At 58.5% G+C, this 20,232-nt stretch overlaps 1 protein-coding gene and 1 long non-coding RNA gene across 4 annotated transcripts; one reads left to right on the top strand and one right to left on the bottom strand.

Moving 5' to 3' along the window:
- Positions 1–9,588: 9,588 nt before the first annotated feature.
- Positions 9,589–11,904, bottom strand: LOC137864088 (uncharacterized). Its single transcript, XR_011101301.1, has 2 exons — positions 10,934–11,904; positions 9,589–10,228 (listed from the first exon to the last, which is right to left on the bottom strand). It is a non-coding gene; the product is annotated as an uncharacterized lncRNA (long non-coding RNA).
- On the top strand, positions 10,591–19,309 carry SPARC (secreted protein acidic and cysteine rich). 3 transcript variants are annotated; one of them, XM_068697883.1, is made up of 10 exons: positions 10,600–10,739; positions 15,657–15,726; positions 15,976–16,023; positions 16,310–16,394; positions 16,822–16,943; positions 17,142–17,262; positions 17,369–17,502; positions 17,741–17,889; positions 18,384–18,532; positions 18,689–19,309. In XM_068697883.1, the coding sequence occupies exons 2-10, from the start codon at positions 15,670–15,672 to the stop codon at positions 18,715–18,717; spliced, it is 894 nt and encodes a 297-aa protein (XP_068553984.1). In that variant the 5' UTR covers positions 10,600–10,739; positions 15,657–15,669; the 3' UTR covers positions 18,718–19,309. The 3 variants fall into 3 exon arrangements, 2 of the variants coding, with proteins under 2 accessions (XP_068553984.1, XP_068553983.1); XM_068697882.1 differs by having other exon boundaries at positions 10,602–10,739; positions 15,973–16,023; XR_011101300.1 differs by lacking the exon at positions 18,689–19,309 and having other exon boundaries at positions 10,591–10,739; positions 15,973–16,023; positions 17,741–17,958; positions 18,246–18,472.
- Positions 19,310–20,232: the final 923 nt, after the last annotated feature.

Raw genomic sequence — 20,232 nt, 5'->3', positions numbered from 1 at the left:
TCCTGAAGCTCCAGCACCCATCCACAGGGCTGCAGCCTCCCTGGCCTTCCCCAGCCATACAGCACGGATTTGGGGCTGGATTTCCAGCTTTTACCTGCTGAAAAAAGAATGCAGCAGCTTTGGGTGGAAATCAGCTGTGCTGGCAAACTGCAAAGCTGCACAGCCACCCCTTTGGTGCCATGCCTGGGGCTGCTGATGGGAGCGAGCATCAGCCTTGCAGGCTTATCAGGGAACAGGGCGTTTCGGCCAGGCCAGGCAGCCTGCAGAACAGTCTCTTTCTGCCCCCTTTCCGTTCCTCGGGATGAGATAAGGGGATGGAGGGAAGACGGCCCTGCTGGCACCCTGCCTCCAGGCCAGCGAGTGCACGAGGCTCCTGCAGCAGCGGCTCTGCAGGAGCACGGGGTGCGTCCCAAAAGGCCACAGGCATGCAGCTGGGGACGGGTAATGACACCCTGTGCCAGTCCTTGCTTCCGTGTTTGGGCTGCTTGCAGCACCATGTCTTTGCTCCGCTCCTACCCAGCCTCAAGGTCTTTGAAACCTTCCTTCACCAAGCGGACCCAAAATTTTCCCCAGGCTCCAGGGAGCCCGCACAGATAGTGTGACACAATCATAATGTGAGCCACGGGACACGAGGCTCGATACACCGAACACTGAGGCTACGAGGCCACGTTCAAGCAAGGAAAAGCTCAGCTTTTAATGCAAAAACAGAAAGGATGGCCCTCGGAGCTTTCCTGCCCCATGGGCACGGTGACAGTGCCAGGCTGCGGGTGGCCGGCAGGGGAGGGATGCGTTGGCAGGACGAGCGGCCACAGGGTGCAGAGGGGCTGCGGGGGCAGCTCCGACCACAGCCCAGTAGGGACTGGGTAGGGACTGGGAGTCATTTTTCACCCCCTGTTGCCTTCCCCGCCTCTTTAACCCCAAATCTGATTTCAGTGGAAACATCTACAGCCTCCAAACCGGGTGCTTTATCCACAGAAGAAAAAGCCATCCCGGTTATCCCCGAGCTGCCTTAAGCACCACTGGCTTTTCGGCACTTTCTAATTAGCAGCCGGCTGCCAGGGTACGATTTTAGCCCGAGGAGTGGTTGGGCTCAGCTGAACCACCCAGTAAATGAGAGAATTGCCAAAATAGCACCACGGGCTGCAGAAAGCAGGCAAGGGACGGGAGATCCCCTTCGGTGCCTGCGCATGGTGATCCCTTGATGGCCTGGGAGAAAAAAAAAACAAAAGATAGGGGGGTTTCTGGGTTTATTCTGCCTTTAAGCGTGTGCTTGGAGAAACAATCCGTGCTGGCTTCCACCTTCCCTGTTCCCAGCCACTGCCAGCCACACACGGTGATCCAGGCAGACAGCGTGGTTCCCTCGGAGGGACCCAAGCTCACAAACTGGCTGGAAAAACCTTCTCTGCCTCTCTGTGCTGGCCCAAGGAGGAGGCTTTTTGGCAAGGTCTGCAAGGAGCCGACCTTCCCTGTCTTGAGGACACAGCCGGGCTGAGGCTGCTCCTTACCAGGTGATGCTCTGAGCCGTGCCGACACAGCAGGGGTGCTCAGAGCAACCCCAAAATCCCCCCCTCCTCCCCACTCCCTGGCTGGACACACAGCTGCCCTCTGTGACCACCTTTCCACGTCGCATTTTCCAAACCAGCAAAGCACACCGAGCCCTGAGAGACGCCCCCGCACCCCGCCGAGCCTGTGTCAGCACGAGTAGAAACAAAATAAATAAAAAACAACCTTAATTAGGGACTTCACGGGCAGGAAGCGTGCACGTGTGCTCGCCAGAGCACAAATATTTTCTTTCGGTGCTGCTTTCTCCAAGGGCTCGGCAAGGCGACCGAGGCTTCTTCCCTGCTGCTCACGCCTTGGCTTCAGCCTCCCGCAGCACATACTGGAGCCATTCAGCCCCTTGGCCAAAAGCAGATGAGGAGGGAGGGAAAACAAAGTCAAACGAGCGGGAGAAAGGCGGCTTTTGTGCTGCTCGTGTTTGTGGAAGCCAGCCCGAGCCCCCTTTAGGACCAAGGTGCCCTTTATGGGGCTCCGGGAGCTGTTTCGCAGCCCCGCAGCTGCTGCAGGTGGTGGTGCTCTGGGGTGTGGGATGGGGGGGATGTGGGGCACGATGCGAGGTCCCGGCTGCTCTGGGGACAGCAGGTTTGCTCTGGGACTGCTCTGTTCCACGGAGCCGTCCCAGGAGGCCTGGAAGGAGAAGGGGAACTGGTCTGCACTGGGCAGGAGCCTGCAGCCTGGCCCTTCCCAGCATTGTCCCCATGCTCCTCCTGCTGCTCCCGGAGGGCTGCTGGGTGCCAGTTGCTTTTGGGTTTCCACTGGTCCAGGCCAGCTGAAATTCACTGGGGAGGGCAGGGCCAGAAGCTGCACCCCTCAGCTTCCCACAGAAGCCAGATCCCAGAGCTATGGGGTCCCCGGGGCAGGGCCTAGCCCTCAGTCCCCCTGAGTCCGGCCCACCCATTTTTAGGAGATGGGTGAGAAAATACCAAACCCACAATTCAGATCATCGCCTTGTGAACAAAAGGAGATGCCTGAACGCAGCAGGGATCCAGTGCCCGAATGTGCTCAGCTGAGCCAAATTCCCCCCCCCCTCTGGAGCTGCTGCTCGGCCGTGGACAGAGCCCGGCCCCCAAAACCCCGAGTCAGCACGGTGCACAATGCCCAGTGATTATCTGCTCTGTGCAGCCGAAAATGAATAAATAAATACATAACCACGCAGCTTTTGTCAGCCTGATCCCTCCGACTGCACCAGAAGCCTGCATGGGCCTGGGGGCTGAGGGGGGCACCTGGGGGGTGCCTGGGGCATTGCAGGGAGCAGAGCCAGGGGCTCCGAAAGGCACCAGCCCGGTGCCAGCACCCTCCCTGCAAGGAAAATCTGGGTCTTCCAAGGGATGCTGCAGCCCTGGAGGTGATGTTGTTGGAGCCTGGGGGCTCTCTATAAAGGAGAAAACCCCGATACCACTGTTTGCATTTATATTTCCTTTTTTTTATTATTATTAATTTTTTCCCCTCTTCCCCTGACCGGTGCTAAATGCCGGTGCCCTCCCAGGAGCAGGCAGCAAAGCAGGCGGCTCGGTGGGAACCGTCCAATTTCCAGGGCAACGGGGAGAGGACTGAGCCCAGCGCTGTCCTCGGCTCACAGTGCCGCTCTTATTTCTCCACGGTTTCCTCTCCATTTGCTTTCTTAATTCAGCCTTTCCTTGGCCAGGGGAGAAGCCAAGAAAGCAGCGGTGTGGCACATCCAGAGGCCTCCCCGTGGGCTTTACAACTGCTGGGGGATTTTTAGCTTTCCAGCTTCAAGAGCAGCCCTCCAGGCTTGCCCTGCCCTGAGGTCGAGATATGCCAGAGCACGGTCAAAACAAGAGCAGAGGAAGCCCAGAGGGCAGCTCCGACCCCTTACAGCTCTGCTGTGAGCTGCTGGCGGCTCACCAAAGGCACAGATGAAGACAGGACGATGTGCCCGGGGTTGGGGTCACCACCCTGTGCCACCAACACCAGCCACCCATGGCCACCTCCACCACGAGCCCGCTGGGGACAGCAGGACATGCAGTTATTGTGCCCAAAGACCAGAAAGGGGGCAAATCCCCACTGTCCCCAGTGCCCCCCATCTCATCCGAGTGTCTCCAATCCCCTCCTGTCATCCCTTCCTGGCATATCATGATTGAGGCTCCTCTGATTGAGGTCTCAGCCTGGGTGGTGGGTGTTCAGCTGCCCCCCCAGGCAGCCCAGCAGGGAGCCAGCACTAGCAAGAGGCCAGCAGAGCTTCCCCGTGGGCCACCAAGAGCACCCCTGATCCTGGGACAGGGGCTGGGAGAGCCACGTCCAGGCACAGGGAGCTGGGCACAACCCAGCAGCGCTCATCGCCCCGGAAAACAATAGGCAGCCCAACCCAACCCAGAGCGGGAGGGCTTTAAATTCACCCCCAGAGGGGGAACAGCACAAAAAACCTCCAGCTGTTATCTCCAGATTTCCAGTCCCAGCAGGAGAGCTGCCGATTGCTGCCAGAGAAGCACATTTGCTTGTGGCTAGGGATGGAAATCAGAGGCAGAAGTTCCCCTACTGAGCTCCGGTCCCCAGCAGGGCCAGGCTCAGCCCCACAGCGTGGGGGGCAGCTGGGGAGGGGGTGACCGTGCCCCACGGAGCAATGCTGACACTGCAGGGGTGCAGAACAGAGCATGGGGTGCCCAAAACGTCAGCTCTCCGTACTGTGGAGACAGCTCCGGGGGGAGCCGCCGGAGCCGGGAAGGAAATCTCTGCCCCCAGGAGTCCCTCCCTTCCTTTCCTCTGCACACAGCTGCAAGGAGGGATGTGGGGAGGTGTCCCTTCCCAGCCAGGCTCCTCACCCATGCTTTGCAGCCAGGAGCAGCACAGATCTCCATAACGCACTGCCCGTTGTTCCAGAGCACGATGCGCCTCCTGGTTATGGCTGGGCACCTCCGCAGGGGCACAATTCCCCCCCATCCCAGTTGGTGAGGAAGCCATTTGCCTCATTTCCCACTCTATTCCTGCAAGCGAGCAACTGATTAATTGGGATCTCCATGCCATTAAAAAATCTTCCCCATTAACCCTGTTAATAAATGTGGGGTGAGCTCTCGCCCGGGGTGCTGCGGGCAGGTTGGCGCAGGAGGGAGGATGCAGCGGGCACCTTCGTGCGAGTCTGAAATTAAGGAGCTGGCGGGTTGACGTCTGCAATGATCATTTTTTTCCCCCATAAATGAGAAGATTAAAAGGGAGTTCTCCAAATCTAACGCTTTTATTTATTTTTTTTTTTTCCAGCTGTGCTTCTGGCCCCCCATCTCCCCAAACAGCTGTGAGATAGACGGACACGGGGCACGCGGCACAGGGAAGCGCTGCTAATTTTAGTGGAAAGTCCCAGGAGAGGGACGGAGCCCTGGGCCAGGCAGAGGATGGAAAGTCACAGCGCTCGCTTGGGGCCCCGCACGACCTTGCTATTTCGGGGCTGACCACATCCCACCTTGCCCAAGCCCACAGGCACGGAGCAGCCCCAGGCCCTCCCGCTGCTCCCCTGCTGCTGCCAAGCCCTGGCCAAGGCGGGTGGTGGTTCTCCAAGGGAAGTAAACATGTTTCCAGGGCTGAACTGCGATCCCCAGAGCTCCTCACACAGGAGAAATGACCGAGGAGGTATTTTCTGCACATGCCCTCATATGCAGCACAGAGCACCCTGCTGTGTTTTCATCCAGCTTTGGGGGTTGTGTCCTCTCTGCTTTCCTTTACTTTCCGATCAGTGAAATCCTGACGAATAACTCCACGCAGATGAAGGAAATGATTTCTCCAGCAACTGGTCCTTGAAAGGGGCACAATATTTCTGCATGGCCATAAAGGTCCGAATTGCTCACAATAGGGAGGTTTTAAGGGACCTGAGCTCCTCGGGGTGGGCAGGGGAGTTAACAGGGGCTCAGAAGTGCTCTTGCAGACAATGTGGAGGGAGCCAGCAAGCAGAGGGGATGCAGAGGTTGGCACTTTTGCTGTTGGTTTTGGCCTGGGGAGGCTGCGAGCCCCTGCTCCATGGCCACAGTGATGGGACAGGGCTGGCGGTGCTCCTGCTGCTGCTCCGTCTTGCTGCCTCGCTGTGTGTGCCGTGCCCAGCTCAGCCACAGCTTCTGTGTCCAAATCCCAGGAGTAATCAGGGGCTAAAAGCCTGGAGAGACTGCTACCACCCTGTCCTGCTCCGAGCATTTCCTACTGTCTCCCCTTCATCGTCTTTGCCTACTCCTGAGCCGACCCGTGCCTGGCTTTTTTCCTCTGTACGGGACCATCCCAAACGCGTTCTGCCAAAACCAACCCCGTTTTGTCTCCTGACACCCTGTTTTCGGAGCTCCCTGCACCTGGCTCCTGCCTCGTTCTCCTGGGATGCCTCAAGCCGGGGCTTGTTCTGCAGCAAGCTCCGCTCAAGCAGAAAGAAATGTCAGAGCAAAAGTCAGAAAACCGCAGCAAGGAGGGTTAATAGAAGGACAATAACGTCTCGTTCCTCAGCCTCCACGGGGAACTGTTAAACTTTATGGACTTTCATTTAACAAGCAGGCCAGCCTCCCCTTCTTCAGCGTGCCTTGCCCTCCCCAAAACTATTTTTCCCTGTTCCTCCTTGCCTCCCGCAGTGCACAAGCCCGGAGCAAAACTGGCCATCACTTCAAGCCTGTGCTCTCAAACGAGAACCCAGATTTTCCAAGACATCCTCTCACTCATGACCCAAAAAAAAGTAGAAGCAGCTGGACCCGGAGACCCTCCTGCCTGAACCTTGTCCTTTGCCTTTCTGGTCTTTTCCTTGCTGGTGGTTATTGCCACTGCTTCCCTGGCACTTGGATGTCCTGGGGCAGGGAAGGTTTCACCTGGGCACTGCCCCCAGGGCAGCCTCTAGGAGAGCCAGGCCGTGTTTATCCTTGCGAAGAAGCTGCCACTGCAACCCAGGAGCTTCCCTCGGTGTGTCCCAGGGGCTCCAAGGTGGATTCCTGTTTATTTCCTCAAGTAGCTCTATTCATAGCCTTCAAACGCTGCCAAGCCGCATCTGTCAGGACCAAAAGGGCTCAAAAGGGCATCTTAGGTAAACACCGGAGCCAAGGTGGGGGTGCCCAGCTCTAGCAGTGCTTGCTGCCCTTCTCCCCCAGGTGCCTTAGTGCATTCTCTGCATGTCTCCATCGCGAGGTCCTGAGCAAAGGAGAAGCTGGGCTGAGACACCAGCCCGTAATTCGGGCACACAGCAGGAAGAAATGCACAACAACCCCCTGCAGCAAGGGAGAAGTCCTTCCAGGGAAGGCAAGGAGGCCCTTTGGATATTGGGGATCTTGGCCATTCCCTGTGCTCAGTGCAGGGGCACGCTGAGCACGGTGGGGGCAGCTCTCCCTTGGCACGGGAAGCCCTTCCACCAGAGGCTCTGGCTATGAGCCTGCAGGCAGCACGGAAAGATCGAGGTGTCCCACGGCGTCCCAGCTCCCAGGCTGTGACTCACTGCAGAGCCACGCACAGCTGGGCTTCTCCCCCTGCCTGCAGGCCTCTCCTGACAGCTGATAATCCGCAGTGCCACGCACCCCTCCTTCTCCGTCTGCCTCCAACACAGCCAGAGCCCCGCTCCCCCGCATCGCCCCTCCGCGGAGCTCAGGCTTTCTGGGCACTGGGAGAGACCCCGGTGGGTGCTGCCTGCTGGGCCAGGTGTCGGTGCTGTCCCTGAGCCCACAGGGACAGTCCCAGCCCAGCAGGGAGCCGGCCACCTCGCCACCTTCCCTGGGCAGTTCAGTTTCGCCCCGCCTGGCTTCCAGCCCTGGCTTTGCAGCCACACGCCAGCTTAGTGCACATCCAGACAGCACGCTCTTTCTCCCTCTGATCTCCTTCTGGAAATAAATAACAGGAGCCCTCCTGCGGGACCTGCTGACATGCCTCTGCCTTTTCTTTTTCGCCCACCCCGCTCCCCTTTCCCCGAGCTGGCTGCTGGTCCCCGGCCGTGTCCCCTCCCCGTGCCGCCGCGGTGTGCCAGGAGCTCGGCCGCACACCCCTCAATGACCACTCAGTAAATGACATTCCCGCAGCGCTTCCAGGGCATCCTGTTTATTTATGTGCACTTTGGGTTCATTGTTTTGCTGTAGGGTTCATCGGCAATTCATGCAGGAACATCCTCCTCTCCAAAAACACTCCCGAGAGGATCCCTGCCGGGGCAGAGCGAAGGAAAGGCTCCTTGCAGCGACTGATTTGTGAGTGGGAGACAGCAGGGCTATTATTCCCTGCTTGTATCACCTCCACGTTTCTCTCCTTCCCTTAGAGCAAAATTGTTCCCCTTTTGGGGAGCCCCAGGGTTTTCTTCAGGGTGTGAGCCCAGGTCTGCCCAGCTGGGCTTACAGCAGGATGAAGTTGGATTTTGCACCGGGGTTAGCTCGAGTTCAAACCTCAGCCTTGCAAACCTCTTGGCCTCGCCGCAAACTGAGCTCAAGCCCCGGGGGTCTGGCCCTGTTTGCTGCCTCCAAAGGCAGATTTTGGGTGGCCACCTGAGCGGGCAGTGAGTGGCAGGGACCTGGGCACAGCAGTGCCTGATGCACCCGAGCTGGATCGAGAGGTGGGCGCTTGTTGCAAAGCCCTGCCAGTGCTGTGAGGGGTCCCGGGGCTGATGAGACCCCCTTGGACCATCGCCTGCCCAGTTCCTGAGCTTCAGAAGGCAAAAGATGCCCCTCTAGCATGTGTGAGGTCTGTGTTTTCCCCTGGCACACCGACATCCAAATCTCTCTTTGACAGCCCTGCTAAGCCTTGTGAGCGTGGAGAGGGCTCTCCAGGACTCTTTTATTGCGAGCTCTCCGTCATTTCTGGAGCTGCCTAAAGCCTCTGAGACTGACGAGCAGGCCAGGCGCTGCAGCCCTTGCTTCCCCCTCCCCACACTCCCCCTCCAGCCCTCGGTGACACCGCAGAGCCTGCCAGCAGCGTGTCCTCATGCAGGATCTGGCCCCGGGTGCGATGTGTCTGGGGGCCCCTTCCCCACCCAGGGACCCCCAGCGGGCAGGGGGACACCAGGACCCCCCCCCACCAGCACCGGGGCATCTCCAGATGTGGCTGCACCCCTGCAGCAGGCTGCTTGCCGCTCTCACCCAACAGCAGGCTTTAAGCCGCCACGTATGTAAAGAAATCCCTGTTGTAATTATCCTCCTGGCACTGCCGTTTGTCTGAGCCATTAGGAGAGGGCTTAGCTTCGGGCTGCAGCTCCGCGCACTGAGCAATTGCCACGTTGTCAGTTAGAAAAGACGTGGTTTCTTTTCTCTTTTTTTTTTTTCCCTCCCTTAAAATTTTTTCCAGATGTCTCTCTTTTTTTTTTTTTTCCCCTCTTCGCAGAAACAGCTGCACAATCTCAATGCGAGCCGTGACTAATCCAGCGCAGAGAGCGTGCGCCTCCCCGGGGTGTGGATCCAGCACATGGAGCTGGGGCTGTGGGGGGGATGTGTGGCCTCTGGAGCCGAACAGCACCTAGGAAAGGGGCTCTGGGCTACGCAGGGGAGCTGTGGACACTCAGAGGAGATGCTCCAGATGCCACGAGTGGTTGTTGGCACGTGGACACGAGGTGTTTGGCAGCATCACCACGCTGTCCTCAGCACGCACCGAGGTGGTCGTACTGGGACCTTTTGGGGTGGCTCTGTGGGGACAGCAACATCCACATAGCACTCGGGAAAGGTTTTTGGATGGTGTGCAGCCAAATAAAGCAGGCTTCTTGTGTCCTTCCCCGCCGGCTTCCTGGGCAGCCCGACTGCAGATATCCGCTGCCTCTCTGGGAAGTGGCGGTGGTGACACGGCCCCTCCACTCTCTCTTTCTTTCCCCTCCCCTTTCCCTTTTGCTTTTGTTTATTTTTTTGTTTCTCTTTGGCCATAAGGATGTTTATGCTTACATCTGCTTCTCGCACGTGCAGCAGAAGTGCCGTGAGGCCAGAGGAGGGGCGTGCTGAAGAGGTTTTAAGTCGTGAAGGCACCCTACAGAGCAAGGAGCCGGCACAGCCTGGCAGGTCCCCTGCTGGCACCATCGGTGGGAAGAGCCAGGCACCAGCTCTGTGCCTCGGTCCCTCTCAAAGGCAGTGTGTAATCACGAGGAATGGACCCAGGCAGCCGAGACAAAACACGATGTTGCATTTTATTAGGGGTGTCCTTCACCCTGCTGGTGCCCAGACTACTTGTCCCTAAGTCTCTGTCCTTCCAGCTGCCCCTGGAGAGCTCCCGCACCTCCCCAGGCTGTGTGACATGGTCACAGGGCCACCCCAGCTCACCATGGTGGCAGGTCACCAACCCACCTGGGGGGGTCCCCGATTCCAGCAATTTGACAGCCTTGCCTTTTGGCTGCTGCTTTTGATTTTGGGGGCTCATCCTGAGCACCGTGGGGAGCAGACGGGGGAAGCCACCTCCAGCTGGCTTTGCTGCTTGGCTGCCTCCGGCCGGGCGGCTGCTCCAGCTGGGTTATAGCCTGCAAGGTCAAAATGCGAGGTGCTATCCGTGGGGAGCAGCGGGTTCAACCAGCACATTTCCAGGACATGGGATTTGCTCAGATCTGCTGGATGATAACCACGGCAGAGTGCTGAGGAGTTTTCCTCCAAGCCAAGCTCTTCCCTGCCCACCGGGAGCTATTTCAGACGTCATCCCTCTCCGCACTCTGGAAAACGGGGATCATTCTTTCCTCTCCCATCCCGCAGGGCAGCCCCAGAGGGCAGCAGCGTTAGGAGAGGGGAGCAAAATCTCTTCTCCCTTCCTCTGCGTCCTCCTGAGGGTGGAAAACACCAGCTCGGGGAGCAAACCGTAGCAAAACGACAGCATTGAAGGGTTTAACTGCAGCAGGCCGTGGTGCCAGGAGCTGCACAAACCAAGGAGGGACGTGGTTGTCCTCCCCGCCCTCCGGTGCCAGAGCCAGAGCCCCAAAAATCTCATTGCAGCAGTGCAGGGGAGAGGTCGGGGGGGGGTCCCAATCCCTGCAGGACCCCTTTGACGGCAGCCCCGCTTGATTCCTCTGGTCTGCCCTCGGCACCAGGGCTGTGTCCCTGCCTGTATTTTGGGCGCAGAGCCGGGAGGCGGGTGGGGACAGCCCACCAGGGAGAGAGGCAGAGGAAGAGACTGATTTGGAAAGATAGCGAGGAGGAGGAGGAGGAGGAGGAGGAGAGGCAGCAGGAAACCCAGCCCACCCTTCGCCTTCCTGCTGCCTCCTTCTAAAACCCGCAGATTCCTCCAGCCCTCCCCAGCGCCTGAAGTTTCCTCAGCCCTGCTGCCAGGACTGCGAGGTATGGCCGGAGCCCTTCTCGGTCTCCTTCGTGCTGCTGCAGCTCCTGCTCATGGGGATCCTCGCAGGGACCCCAGCCCTGCAGCCCTCCCACCCCAGCACTGCTCGCCCCGTGCCCCCCACCCCGCTCGGAGCCTCCGGGGACCCTCCCTGCCTCCTTCTCTCGCTCCTCTTTGCAGCTTCCCAGCTCCTAACCTGTTACTGTATTTCACCGCCACATCGCCAGCTTTAACGCTTTGGGGTCACCTGGCTGTAAAGCTTCAATTTTTCTCCCTTTTCCCTTTTTCCCCTCCGGCTTTTGGGGTTGTTTCCTTAGGGAGATGCGCTAAACCGAGGTCCTGGCGCATCCTGCAGGGCAAACCAGATCTGGTCACAAACCCGTCCCCACCGTGCACAGCCCGGGGTGTGCTGGCAGGTGACGTTTTACTCACCAGAATACCTAGGGGAAGAACAAAAGGGTTGTCAGCTTTATCTCAGCGCAGCCGCTCTCATTTTTCCTGCGAAAAGAGAAAAAAAAAAAAAAGACACTCGGCTTTTTGTTCCAGGCAGACCGAACCCATTTCAGGTCCCGCTCCCTGGTTTGCTCAACTCCAGCTGATGGCTGGTGGAGGCAGAGAGACAGGAGAGGAGGAACAAAGCTCTTTTTTTGGCTCTTTTTATTTTTTTTTTAAGTGCAATAACTTGGGATCAGTCGGACAGGGCTCCGGAGCCAGGCAGAGGAGCCGAGGGCTCGCTTCCTTTAAAGGCAGCAGCTGGCCTTGGTGACGTGCAGGCAGCCAAACCCTGCTCTTTGTGTCCCCCCTGGAAGAAATCTCTGCTCTGCTGTCCAGCCGAGGGAAGGAAACCTCGCAGGGAGAGGGCTCGGCTCCCCCCGAGGCTCCCCTTTCACATCGGAGGGAATTCGGGGGCACCGGGGAGGTCGCCAGCACTCCGGGTGCTCCATCAACGCCACCGTGCAAGAGCCCAAAAATTCTTCTTCCCCACCCCAGGGACAAAAATAAATCACAGCAGCTTGGGAGGGCGGACCAGGGAGGTTTTTAAGTGGAAATAAAAGGCTGTCGCGCCCCGCGCAGCTGTTCAAGCCAGGCTATTGTCTGCCACATAGGCAGGAGCAGGGATGCGGGTGTTGACGGGAGGGGGGGAAGAGCAGAAATAAACTTTTTCAAACTTTTTTGCAAGCCCCTCCTTCCCCATTACGGCTTCCATGACTCAGCCCCGCTGGAATGTCGGCTCCCATGGAAACCCTCTCTGGGTCCTCTGCTCGGATGGATGTCGGGGCTGTTATCGCTGGAGCGGCTGTGGCGGGGCGAGCGCTGGGAATGCTTTGAAGATGGTTTGCATTTCTGCAGTGCATTTAGCAGAAGGATTTTTTTTTTTTGCTCTCCGCTCTGTGGAGCCGTGCCTCGGTGGGAGATCAGCTTTCGGGCTGCCCCGGGAGCCCGAGGGACCCGCTTGCAGCTGGCACACGAGCATCCCAAATCCTTTTGGCAGAGGGAACAAAAGCAGCAGCACAGGCAGGGCAGCAAAATGCGTTATCATTTTCCCTTCTGGCTGCAGTTTGCAGGGTCTCCCCGTGCTTGCAGCCCGCTCTCATCCATGCACTTCTGGCACTGCTTGAACTGCTTCCCATTCTGGGTGCAGTTTGGAGACTGGGCAAACTGGGAGAGCTTCAAGCCAGCGCCCAGCTCCACCAGTCCGAGGGCTCTCACCACTTTGTTAGTGAGTTCTGTAAAGACCTGGTGCATGTGTAAGTGCCATCACAGCAGCTCAAGTCGCTCTTTGCCAGGTCCATGGGCTGACAGGGTGCTCTGTGACCCCAAACACTTGATGTGAGCGCAGGGGGACCCTGTAGGTGGCAGGGGGTCCCCTGGGACCTCTGACAGGCTGCAGTGCCATGCAGGCAGGGAGCTGCGGGGAGCTTTCCGGGTTCTGGCACACACAACTCATCTTTCAGACCAGATTTCCAACCAAAATCGGTTGGCGAGGTAAAGCTCAGAGGGTCCTGCTCGCACAGCGAGCCCAGGGCTGGGTGGTGGGCTCACAGCCCTCACCTCGTGTCCCTGCGGTGGCCACACTTTGTCACCACCCTGCCAGCGAGGCGTGAGGGTTTTTTTGCCCTTCCATTGCCCGTTCCTGCCCGGGGTGCTGGAGGTAGGGGGCCAGGCAGCAGCAGAGGCTGCCGGGGTTGTCCTGTGCATCGCAGCAGCCTCGGGGAGGAGCTGGCAGAGGGGCCAGGAGAGGCTCCTCCCCACGCTAACGTGGCATCCGTGGGGCTTATGCAACCCTGGCTAGGGCCAGTGCCACATGGGCCACGCTGCTCCCTCCAAGGAGCCTCCTCCAGAGGCTGCGCTGCCCGGCCCTCGCCCGCCTCCACCCACCAAGGCACCCGGGCTGGGCTGGAGGGGACAAAAGGGACCAAAGGGACCCATCGAGAGGGATTTGGAAGAGCCACTAGACCGTGTTTACACAGCCAGTGGGAGCTGAAGTCCCCACTTAGGATGCAAGTGGGGTCAAGTGTTGGCCGGGCTGCACATCCACTGTCCTGGGGCGAGCCGGGGGCAGCCTTTAAGTGCTGAGGGGGCTTCTCTCAATTTTAGCTTCTCCCCAGGAAGCCCGGCCAGAGCAGGACTATTGCTCCACAGCCCCTGCAAACAGCTTCGAGCTCATCGTGGTGGCAGCTCCCAGGGAGCAGCCCGATCCCTGTGCAAACACCGCTGCCAGGTTATCCTGTGTGTGCCTCCGACATCCCCGTGTGCTTTCTGCCCGGCATGTTCTCTGTGCCCAGGGTGTGCCGGCTTCCAGCGTCTTAGAAAGCCCTGGCTCCTGCTGGTACCCGTTGGCAGGTAGCATCCTCTTGGACGGCAGGACCATGGCAGGGAGGGAGACCCGCAGCAGCCACTTGCTCTGCTGGAGCAACGCTGCTTGCAGGGCTCCTGAGCTGTTAGTTCAGGATTTTTGGCCACCGGACATTCAGGAAAGGCTGTGTCCTTGCAAAGCAGCCAGGGTCTCACAGACAGAGCAATGTCCTCTGCGCACAGCCTCCAGGAGGATGTTGTTTTTCAAATAAACTTATTTTCCCCTCTCTGGCATGAGACGGCGCTGCAGGCTTGTTTGCTCAGACTCTTTCGTGCTCCTTCTTCCTCCAAACACAACACCGGCAGCTCCAGCTGTCTGCTGGCTCCTGGCATGGCATTCTCTGAGCCCGGCTCGCTGCACGCAGACTTGGAAACTTAGGTATTTTGGGGCTTGGGGGAAATGATCTGAGAGGGCCTTGGTCTGGGGTTGGGCTCTCCTTAATGCCACCTTCCCTGTGCCCATGCCCTGCCCTCTGCTCCCGGCTGGGTTTCTGCCCACCGAGCACCAGCGAACCTCAGAACCTCTTCCAAGGCAAACAAGCCCCTTGGGAGAAGCCCAGGAGAAACCTTTACAAGGCAGGGGATGGCAGGGAAGGAGGAAATGGCCGGATTCAGTACTTTTCCACCTCCCCTCCCTGCCCCCAAATAGCCAGCTCACCAGGAGGGAAGAGCCAGTGATCTGAGCGCAGCTCCTGGCAAACACCAGGAGGCTCGCAGCAGCTGCCAGAGGAGAGAAAGGCGAGGGGAAGGGATGGTGTGTACCGACTGGGAGCAAACAGGCTCCGTCCCCCATCCCCACACACCCCACATCCCCCCCCAGCAGCCGTCCCCACCAGCCCCGTGCATCCCAGGGTGAGCCGGGTCTGGGTGATGCTGCGAGGCTGGAAGGAGGATTTCAGCCTGGCTGAACATAGCTAAACTGGGTACTAAATACCCCAGCAGGGTGGCATTTGTCACATTTTACACCCAGAGACCATCCCACACGGGGAGGATGCAAAAGGATGCTTGGAGCACCTTGCCCAGCACCGTCTGTCCCAGAGAAGCCACCCACCCTCCCGTCCCCGTCCCTGCAGGTGGAGAGGAGGAGGACGAGCGGAAGGGAGCAGGGGGAGCCTTGGCAGGAGGACAGAGCTCTGCCGGGGGGAGTTTTGCTCTCCCTGAGGGCGGAAGGGAGCTGGTGCCCCGCTCCCCCGGCTGGCAGGGATGCCGCTGGCATATTAAGCACCCAGCTGAGCTCCTCGCTGCCCTGGCACAGAAGGGCTCTGTCCTGCCAAACAGGAACCAGGGGGGGACGCACGCACACGGGGTGGTTTCACCAGCTGCAGCTCTCCTCCTGGCTCGCATCGCAGCCTGGGGTAGCCGGGCTGCTCGCTCGTCCCTGAAACAGCCCCAATCCAGAGGGTGCAAAGTCCTCCCCTCCTCTTGGGGCTCATTCCCCAGCAGGATACGATCCTGAGGTGCCCTCCAAGCCTGTCTGGGGACCCTCAGCTCTGAGCAGGAAAGGGAAAAGTGTATCAGAAACCCCCACATCTGGGGGTGCCGGAGATGGAAGCCTGCTCCCTGCCACCCCTACAGACGTGTGTCCACGTGGGCTGTGTTTTCTTAGGGATTTAATTCTCAAGCTGACAGCCTCCCTGTCTTTCTCTCCCTCTTTTCCTTTTTCCACTTCCATTTTTTCCTCTGAGTGACAAATAAAATGGTGGAGAGATTCATTGCCTGTACCTGGGACTCGTATCAGGGGCTTCTACCATGACTTTTATTTTTGGCCAAAACAGCTCCTGTGAAGGGCAGGGGAACTGCCATTCTGACTGCACTTTTCCTAATAGATCCTGGAAAGCCTCTCACCCCCATCTTCCCATGTTGCAAAATCAAAAGAATTTGCCTTGGAAACAACATTTGGCTTAAGGTTTTGGCTAGAAAAGCCACCATGTGGGGCTGCAGCGTTGACCAGACAAGGCAGGAAATGGAGAAAACCTTCTCTGCGTGTCTGACTGCCACTGTGAGCTCAGCCCGGAGCTGCGTGACCTCCTTCCTCATCCCTCCTCTTCCTCTCCTTTATTCAGGGTTTGCTGAAAGATGAGAGCCTGGATTTTCTTCCTTCTCTGCCTGGCAGGCAAAGCCCTGGCAGCTCCGGTGAGTAGGGGAGCCAGCAGAGCCTCGTGGGGACGTATCCAACACCCGATGGATCTGCTGGGGGTTTTCTTTCCCAATGAATAAAACCAGGAGCCCTGTAGGAAGCACAAAGCAGCCTCACCCTCTTGCATGGCCCCCAGGGGATGGGGAAGTGGGGGGGAGGAAACCCAAGGGTGGCCCTGGGATGTCACCCCAGTGGGGCTGTTGTCCCCAAGGCTCCCAGCTCACGGTCCTTTTCCCCCGCAGCAGGAGGCCCTGCCCGATGAGACGGAGGTCATCGAGGACCCCACCACAGAGGTAGGTGGCCCTGCTCCTCCTCAACATCCCCCCGTCGTGGCACCCACCGCCCTGGGGAGAGCAACGGGCTCGGACACCTCCCATTGTGGTGCTCTGGGAAGCCCCCGTGGTGGCACCCAGCAGTGCTTCTTGGGTTTCTTCCTCCAAATATCAATTATTCTCTGGAAGAAGTTCATCCATCAGCTCTTCCAAAGCATCCCCAGGGCTCGGGGGAGCAGCAGCACTTTGGGGCTGCCAGGGCTGAGCTCTGTGCACCCCGGCGCACACGCACCGTCCTCTTTTGCAGGAGCCTGTGGGGGCAAACCCCGTCCAGGTGGAGGTGGGGGAGTTCGAGGAACCCACAGAGGATGTAGAGGAGATCGTCGCAGAGAGTGAGTCGCTTTTCCCCTGCCCTGCAGCTTTTCCCTTCTGGCAGGCAGAGACGCCATCCCTTCCATGGGTGGGGGACCTTTGGGCACCCCAAACAGTGTGGGGCTCCTTTGGGAAGGGTGCAGGATGAGCACAGGGCCAACTGAGATGCACATTTAAAAGCCAGAGAGGTGCAGGATTTCTTCCAGAACTTAATTCTCCATAGCACAGCAAAGCTATTGCAACGTGTGGCCACACAAAGGAGCCCAGGAATAGTCCGAGGGCTAACGTGGGCTCCTGGACACCCTCACATCTTCCCCGTGCAGGGAGGGATGCTCGGGGCAGTCTCTGTCTCTGCCTCCCTCTGTGCTGGGGAGCCCCGTGGTGAGGCCAGCTCGTGGGAGGAGGGGATGGGGCACCCCCTGACCTTGCCCCCTGTCTTTCTCCCAGACCCCTGCCAGAACCACCACTGCAAGCACGGCAAGGTGTGCGAGGTGGATGACAACAACTCGCCCATGTGCGTGTGCCAGGACCCCTCCAGCTGCCCGGCCACCTCCGGAGTCTTCGAGAAGGTGAGGGCAGGGGCTGGGTGACGGGGAGGGACCCTGCTGGGACACCGCTGGCTCCAGAGCTGGGCAGAGCCAGGGCGGCAGGAGCTGTTTTCTGCCCAAGGAGATGTTTTTTGCCCTGGGGAACAAGTTAAACTCCTCTTTTGGGGGCACTGCCGGGGCTCACATGCCCTTCACACAGCACCTCCCCGTCCCACGCAGGTCTGCGGCACCGACAACAAGACCTACGACTCCTCCTGCCATTTCTTCGCCACCAAGTGCACCCTGGAGGGAACCAAGAAGGGGCACAAGCTGCACCTGGACTACATTGGGCCCTGCAAATGTAAGTGGGGCCGTTCCCTTCGGGGAGCACGGCTCCCCTTGCCCGCGGGCTGAGGTTTAGGCGGGGTGGCAGGGTGCTGGTGCTGAGCGCGGTGTCTGGCTTGCAGTCATCCCCGCCTGCCTGGACACGGAGCTGACCGAGTTCCCCCTGCGCATGCGGGACTGGCTGAAGAACGTGCTGATCACCCTGTACGAGCGCGACGAGGACAACAACCTGCTGACCGAGAAGCAGAAGCTCAAGGTGAGGGCTTGGGGCAGGAGCCCGGCAGCTCCAGGGCACGTCCACGTGCACCAAAACCCCTGCACGGAGACTTTCTGGCTCCCAAACACCAAACCCAGCCCCGGGTCCTTCAGGTTCCCCCTGTGCTCCTGGGGATCTCTTGCTCACAGCCCTGCAGAGTGACCCGTGGGCACCCCATATGAAGCCCCCCGGGGTCCTTTTGTGCCCCCCTGCCCCTGACACGGCTCTCCCACGGCAGGTGAAGAAGATCCACGAGAACGAGAAGCGCCTGGAGGCCGGCGACCACACTGTGGAGCTGCTGGCCCGTGACTTCGAGAAGAACTACAACATGTACATCTTCCCCGTGCACTGGCAGTTCGGGCAGCTGGACCAGCACCCCATTGATGGGTGAGCATCGGCAGGGCAGGATGGGGCCCCACCAGGTCCCCTTCCTGCCCAGGTGGCACAACCAGGGTGGTTTGGGGGCAGCAGGAGCCCAGGAGATGGGAGTTGAGCTCTTGTGCACAAAGAGGGGCGTCCCCCAGCCCCGGCTGCTCCCGTCGCCCTTGGATGCAGTTTGTGTCTTCTCAGATTTACCATCAGATGAGAGTTCCCTAAAATATCTTCATCCCGAGGCCACGGGGATAACTGCAACAGCTGAAACAGCAGCTGCTGGCTTAGAGCTGGGTGTGGGTATGGTGATGACGGGGCACACAGCCCCCCAGGAGGACCCCCAGCCCCTGGCTATTTCGTGATTAACACAGCCTGATGCAAGGACAGACACTCCTTAATCTCCAATATGCCTACTGGTGGATACTGGGAGGGCTACTGGGCTACTGGTGGGATACTGGGAGAGCAGCTCAGACCAGAGCTGGGGCGCTGACCCTGGGTGTCCCCTGCAGGTACCTGTCCCACACCGAGCTGGCCCCGCTGCGCGCCCCCCTCATCCCCATGGAGCACTGCACCACCCGCTTCTTCGAGGCCTGCGACCTGGACAACGACAAGTACATCGCCCTGGAGGAGTGGGCCAGCTGCTTCGGCATTAAGGAGCGTGAGTATCCGCCCGCCCGGGCCGGGGACACCCCAAAATTTCCCCCCCCAAGCATGCAGCAATGGCCCTGGGTGGCGGGGAGCAGGGGAGGGGGATGCGGGAGTGACCCCGGCAGCACCCGTCCCCTGACCACGTCTCTCTCTTTTCCTTCCACAGAGGACATAGACAAGGATCTTGTGATCTAAACCCCCAGCTTCCTGCCCCGCTGCCAACTTTGTCTCGTTTTTAACCTTCCCACTTCCTTTGGTTTTCGAACCGCTTTTCGTTTCGTTTCGTTTTCCACGGGAACAAGGTGCTAATATAGGTCTAAACGTATGTAGTATCGGTGCTAAGAGAAGTAACAGCCCTTCACAGCCTAACCCGTTACCACTAGAGTACCCGCCTGGCTCTTTCCACCTGCTCTCACCAGCCCTCTCTCCCCCCCTTGACGTGCCTTTATGATTGACCGACCCCGTTCCTGGATGAAATACCCGCTCTGGATCCGCCCTCGGACCGACTCCTGTTATCTCCTTACTAACAGCACGTCCTCGGACACGCGGCACGGACACAAAAGGTCTCAGCTGATTCACTGCCCGAGCCCCAGAGCACACGGGATGTAGGCAGAGGGGGGATTTCGGGGCGGGTGATGTTGTGGTCACCCAGCTCGTGGTAGGGGGGGGATGGAGAGGGGTGAGGAAGGCGTAGAAAGGCAGGATTTTGTTCTGAGTTGGTTTCTAATATCATTCCCAGGGCTTGAATTTAACAATCATTGGGCACCAAAAAAAAAAAAAAAAAGAATTAAAAAATAAAAATAAAAAGGGCTAATACAAGAAACAAACAGGAAAATGCACGAGAAAAAAAAAAAAAAAAAGGAAAGAAAAAAGAAAATGAATGCAACAAAGTCATCCCATCCTGTAACATCCCCTCAAGAAATAAAGGTTTGAAAGTGCTCCGTGCTTTGCCATGACTCGGTGACTGTCCTGCTCTTGTGTTCTCTCTGCTGCGAGGGGAGATGCGGGGTGCTGGCGGCTGACCCCGCTGGTGCTGTTCTGCTGTCGCGGAGACCAAGCCCTTGGCTCCCCAGGTCACGGTGCCCACCTCTGCCTCGGTTGCTCTTAAATTCCAGCCCTGTTCTCCCAGGGAAGCTGTGCTGGGCTCGCAGGGGACGTTTCTGCTCGGAGGGGCGTGCTTGGCGCACGCGCGACGCGGTTGCTTTTTCCTGCTGTGAGTTTTTGGGTTAAAGGATGGGCGGGAGGGAAGGGAGAAGTTATTTGGATTTTGCTTTGTAGAAGGTGTCCTGACAGGAGCGAAGGGGTGGTTAAGTCTCACAGGCTGAGATATCTTATTTTTGTTTTGTTTTGTTTACCTCTGAATGTTCCCTGTGCCTTATATTATTAAATTCTTGCCACAGTGTGAGCAACCTGATGAGTCTCTGTAATAAAAAGTACTGATTTGAAACACTGACACTAAACGAGCCTGCGATGTCCCTCTGTTCCTTCCCACCCCGACTGGGGGGGTCGCACATGGGTGGCACAGACACGATGACCCAGTGCCCCAAAGCCACCAAATATTGAGGGTCTTCATCAGGAATTTCAGTGCCTATGGGGAATGCTTAGTTCCCTCAATCTAACCATCTCCAAAAAGGCATTAATGTAAAAAAAATATGGCCCAGGAGGGAAGATGGGCTGGGGCCATTTGGGAAGGGCTGTGTGGACCATGGG

The sequence above is a fragment of the Anas acuta genome, chromosome 14 (genome assembly GCF_963932015.1).
Source record: "Anas acuta chromosome 14, bAnaAcu1.1, whole genome shotgun sequence".
Taxonomy (NCBI): domain Eukaryota; kingdom Metazoa; phylum Chordata; class Aves; order Anseriformes; family Anatidae; genus Anas; species Anas acuta.
This window is presented reverse-complemented; position numbering and strand designations above follow the sequence as displayed.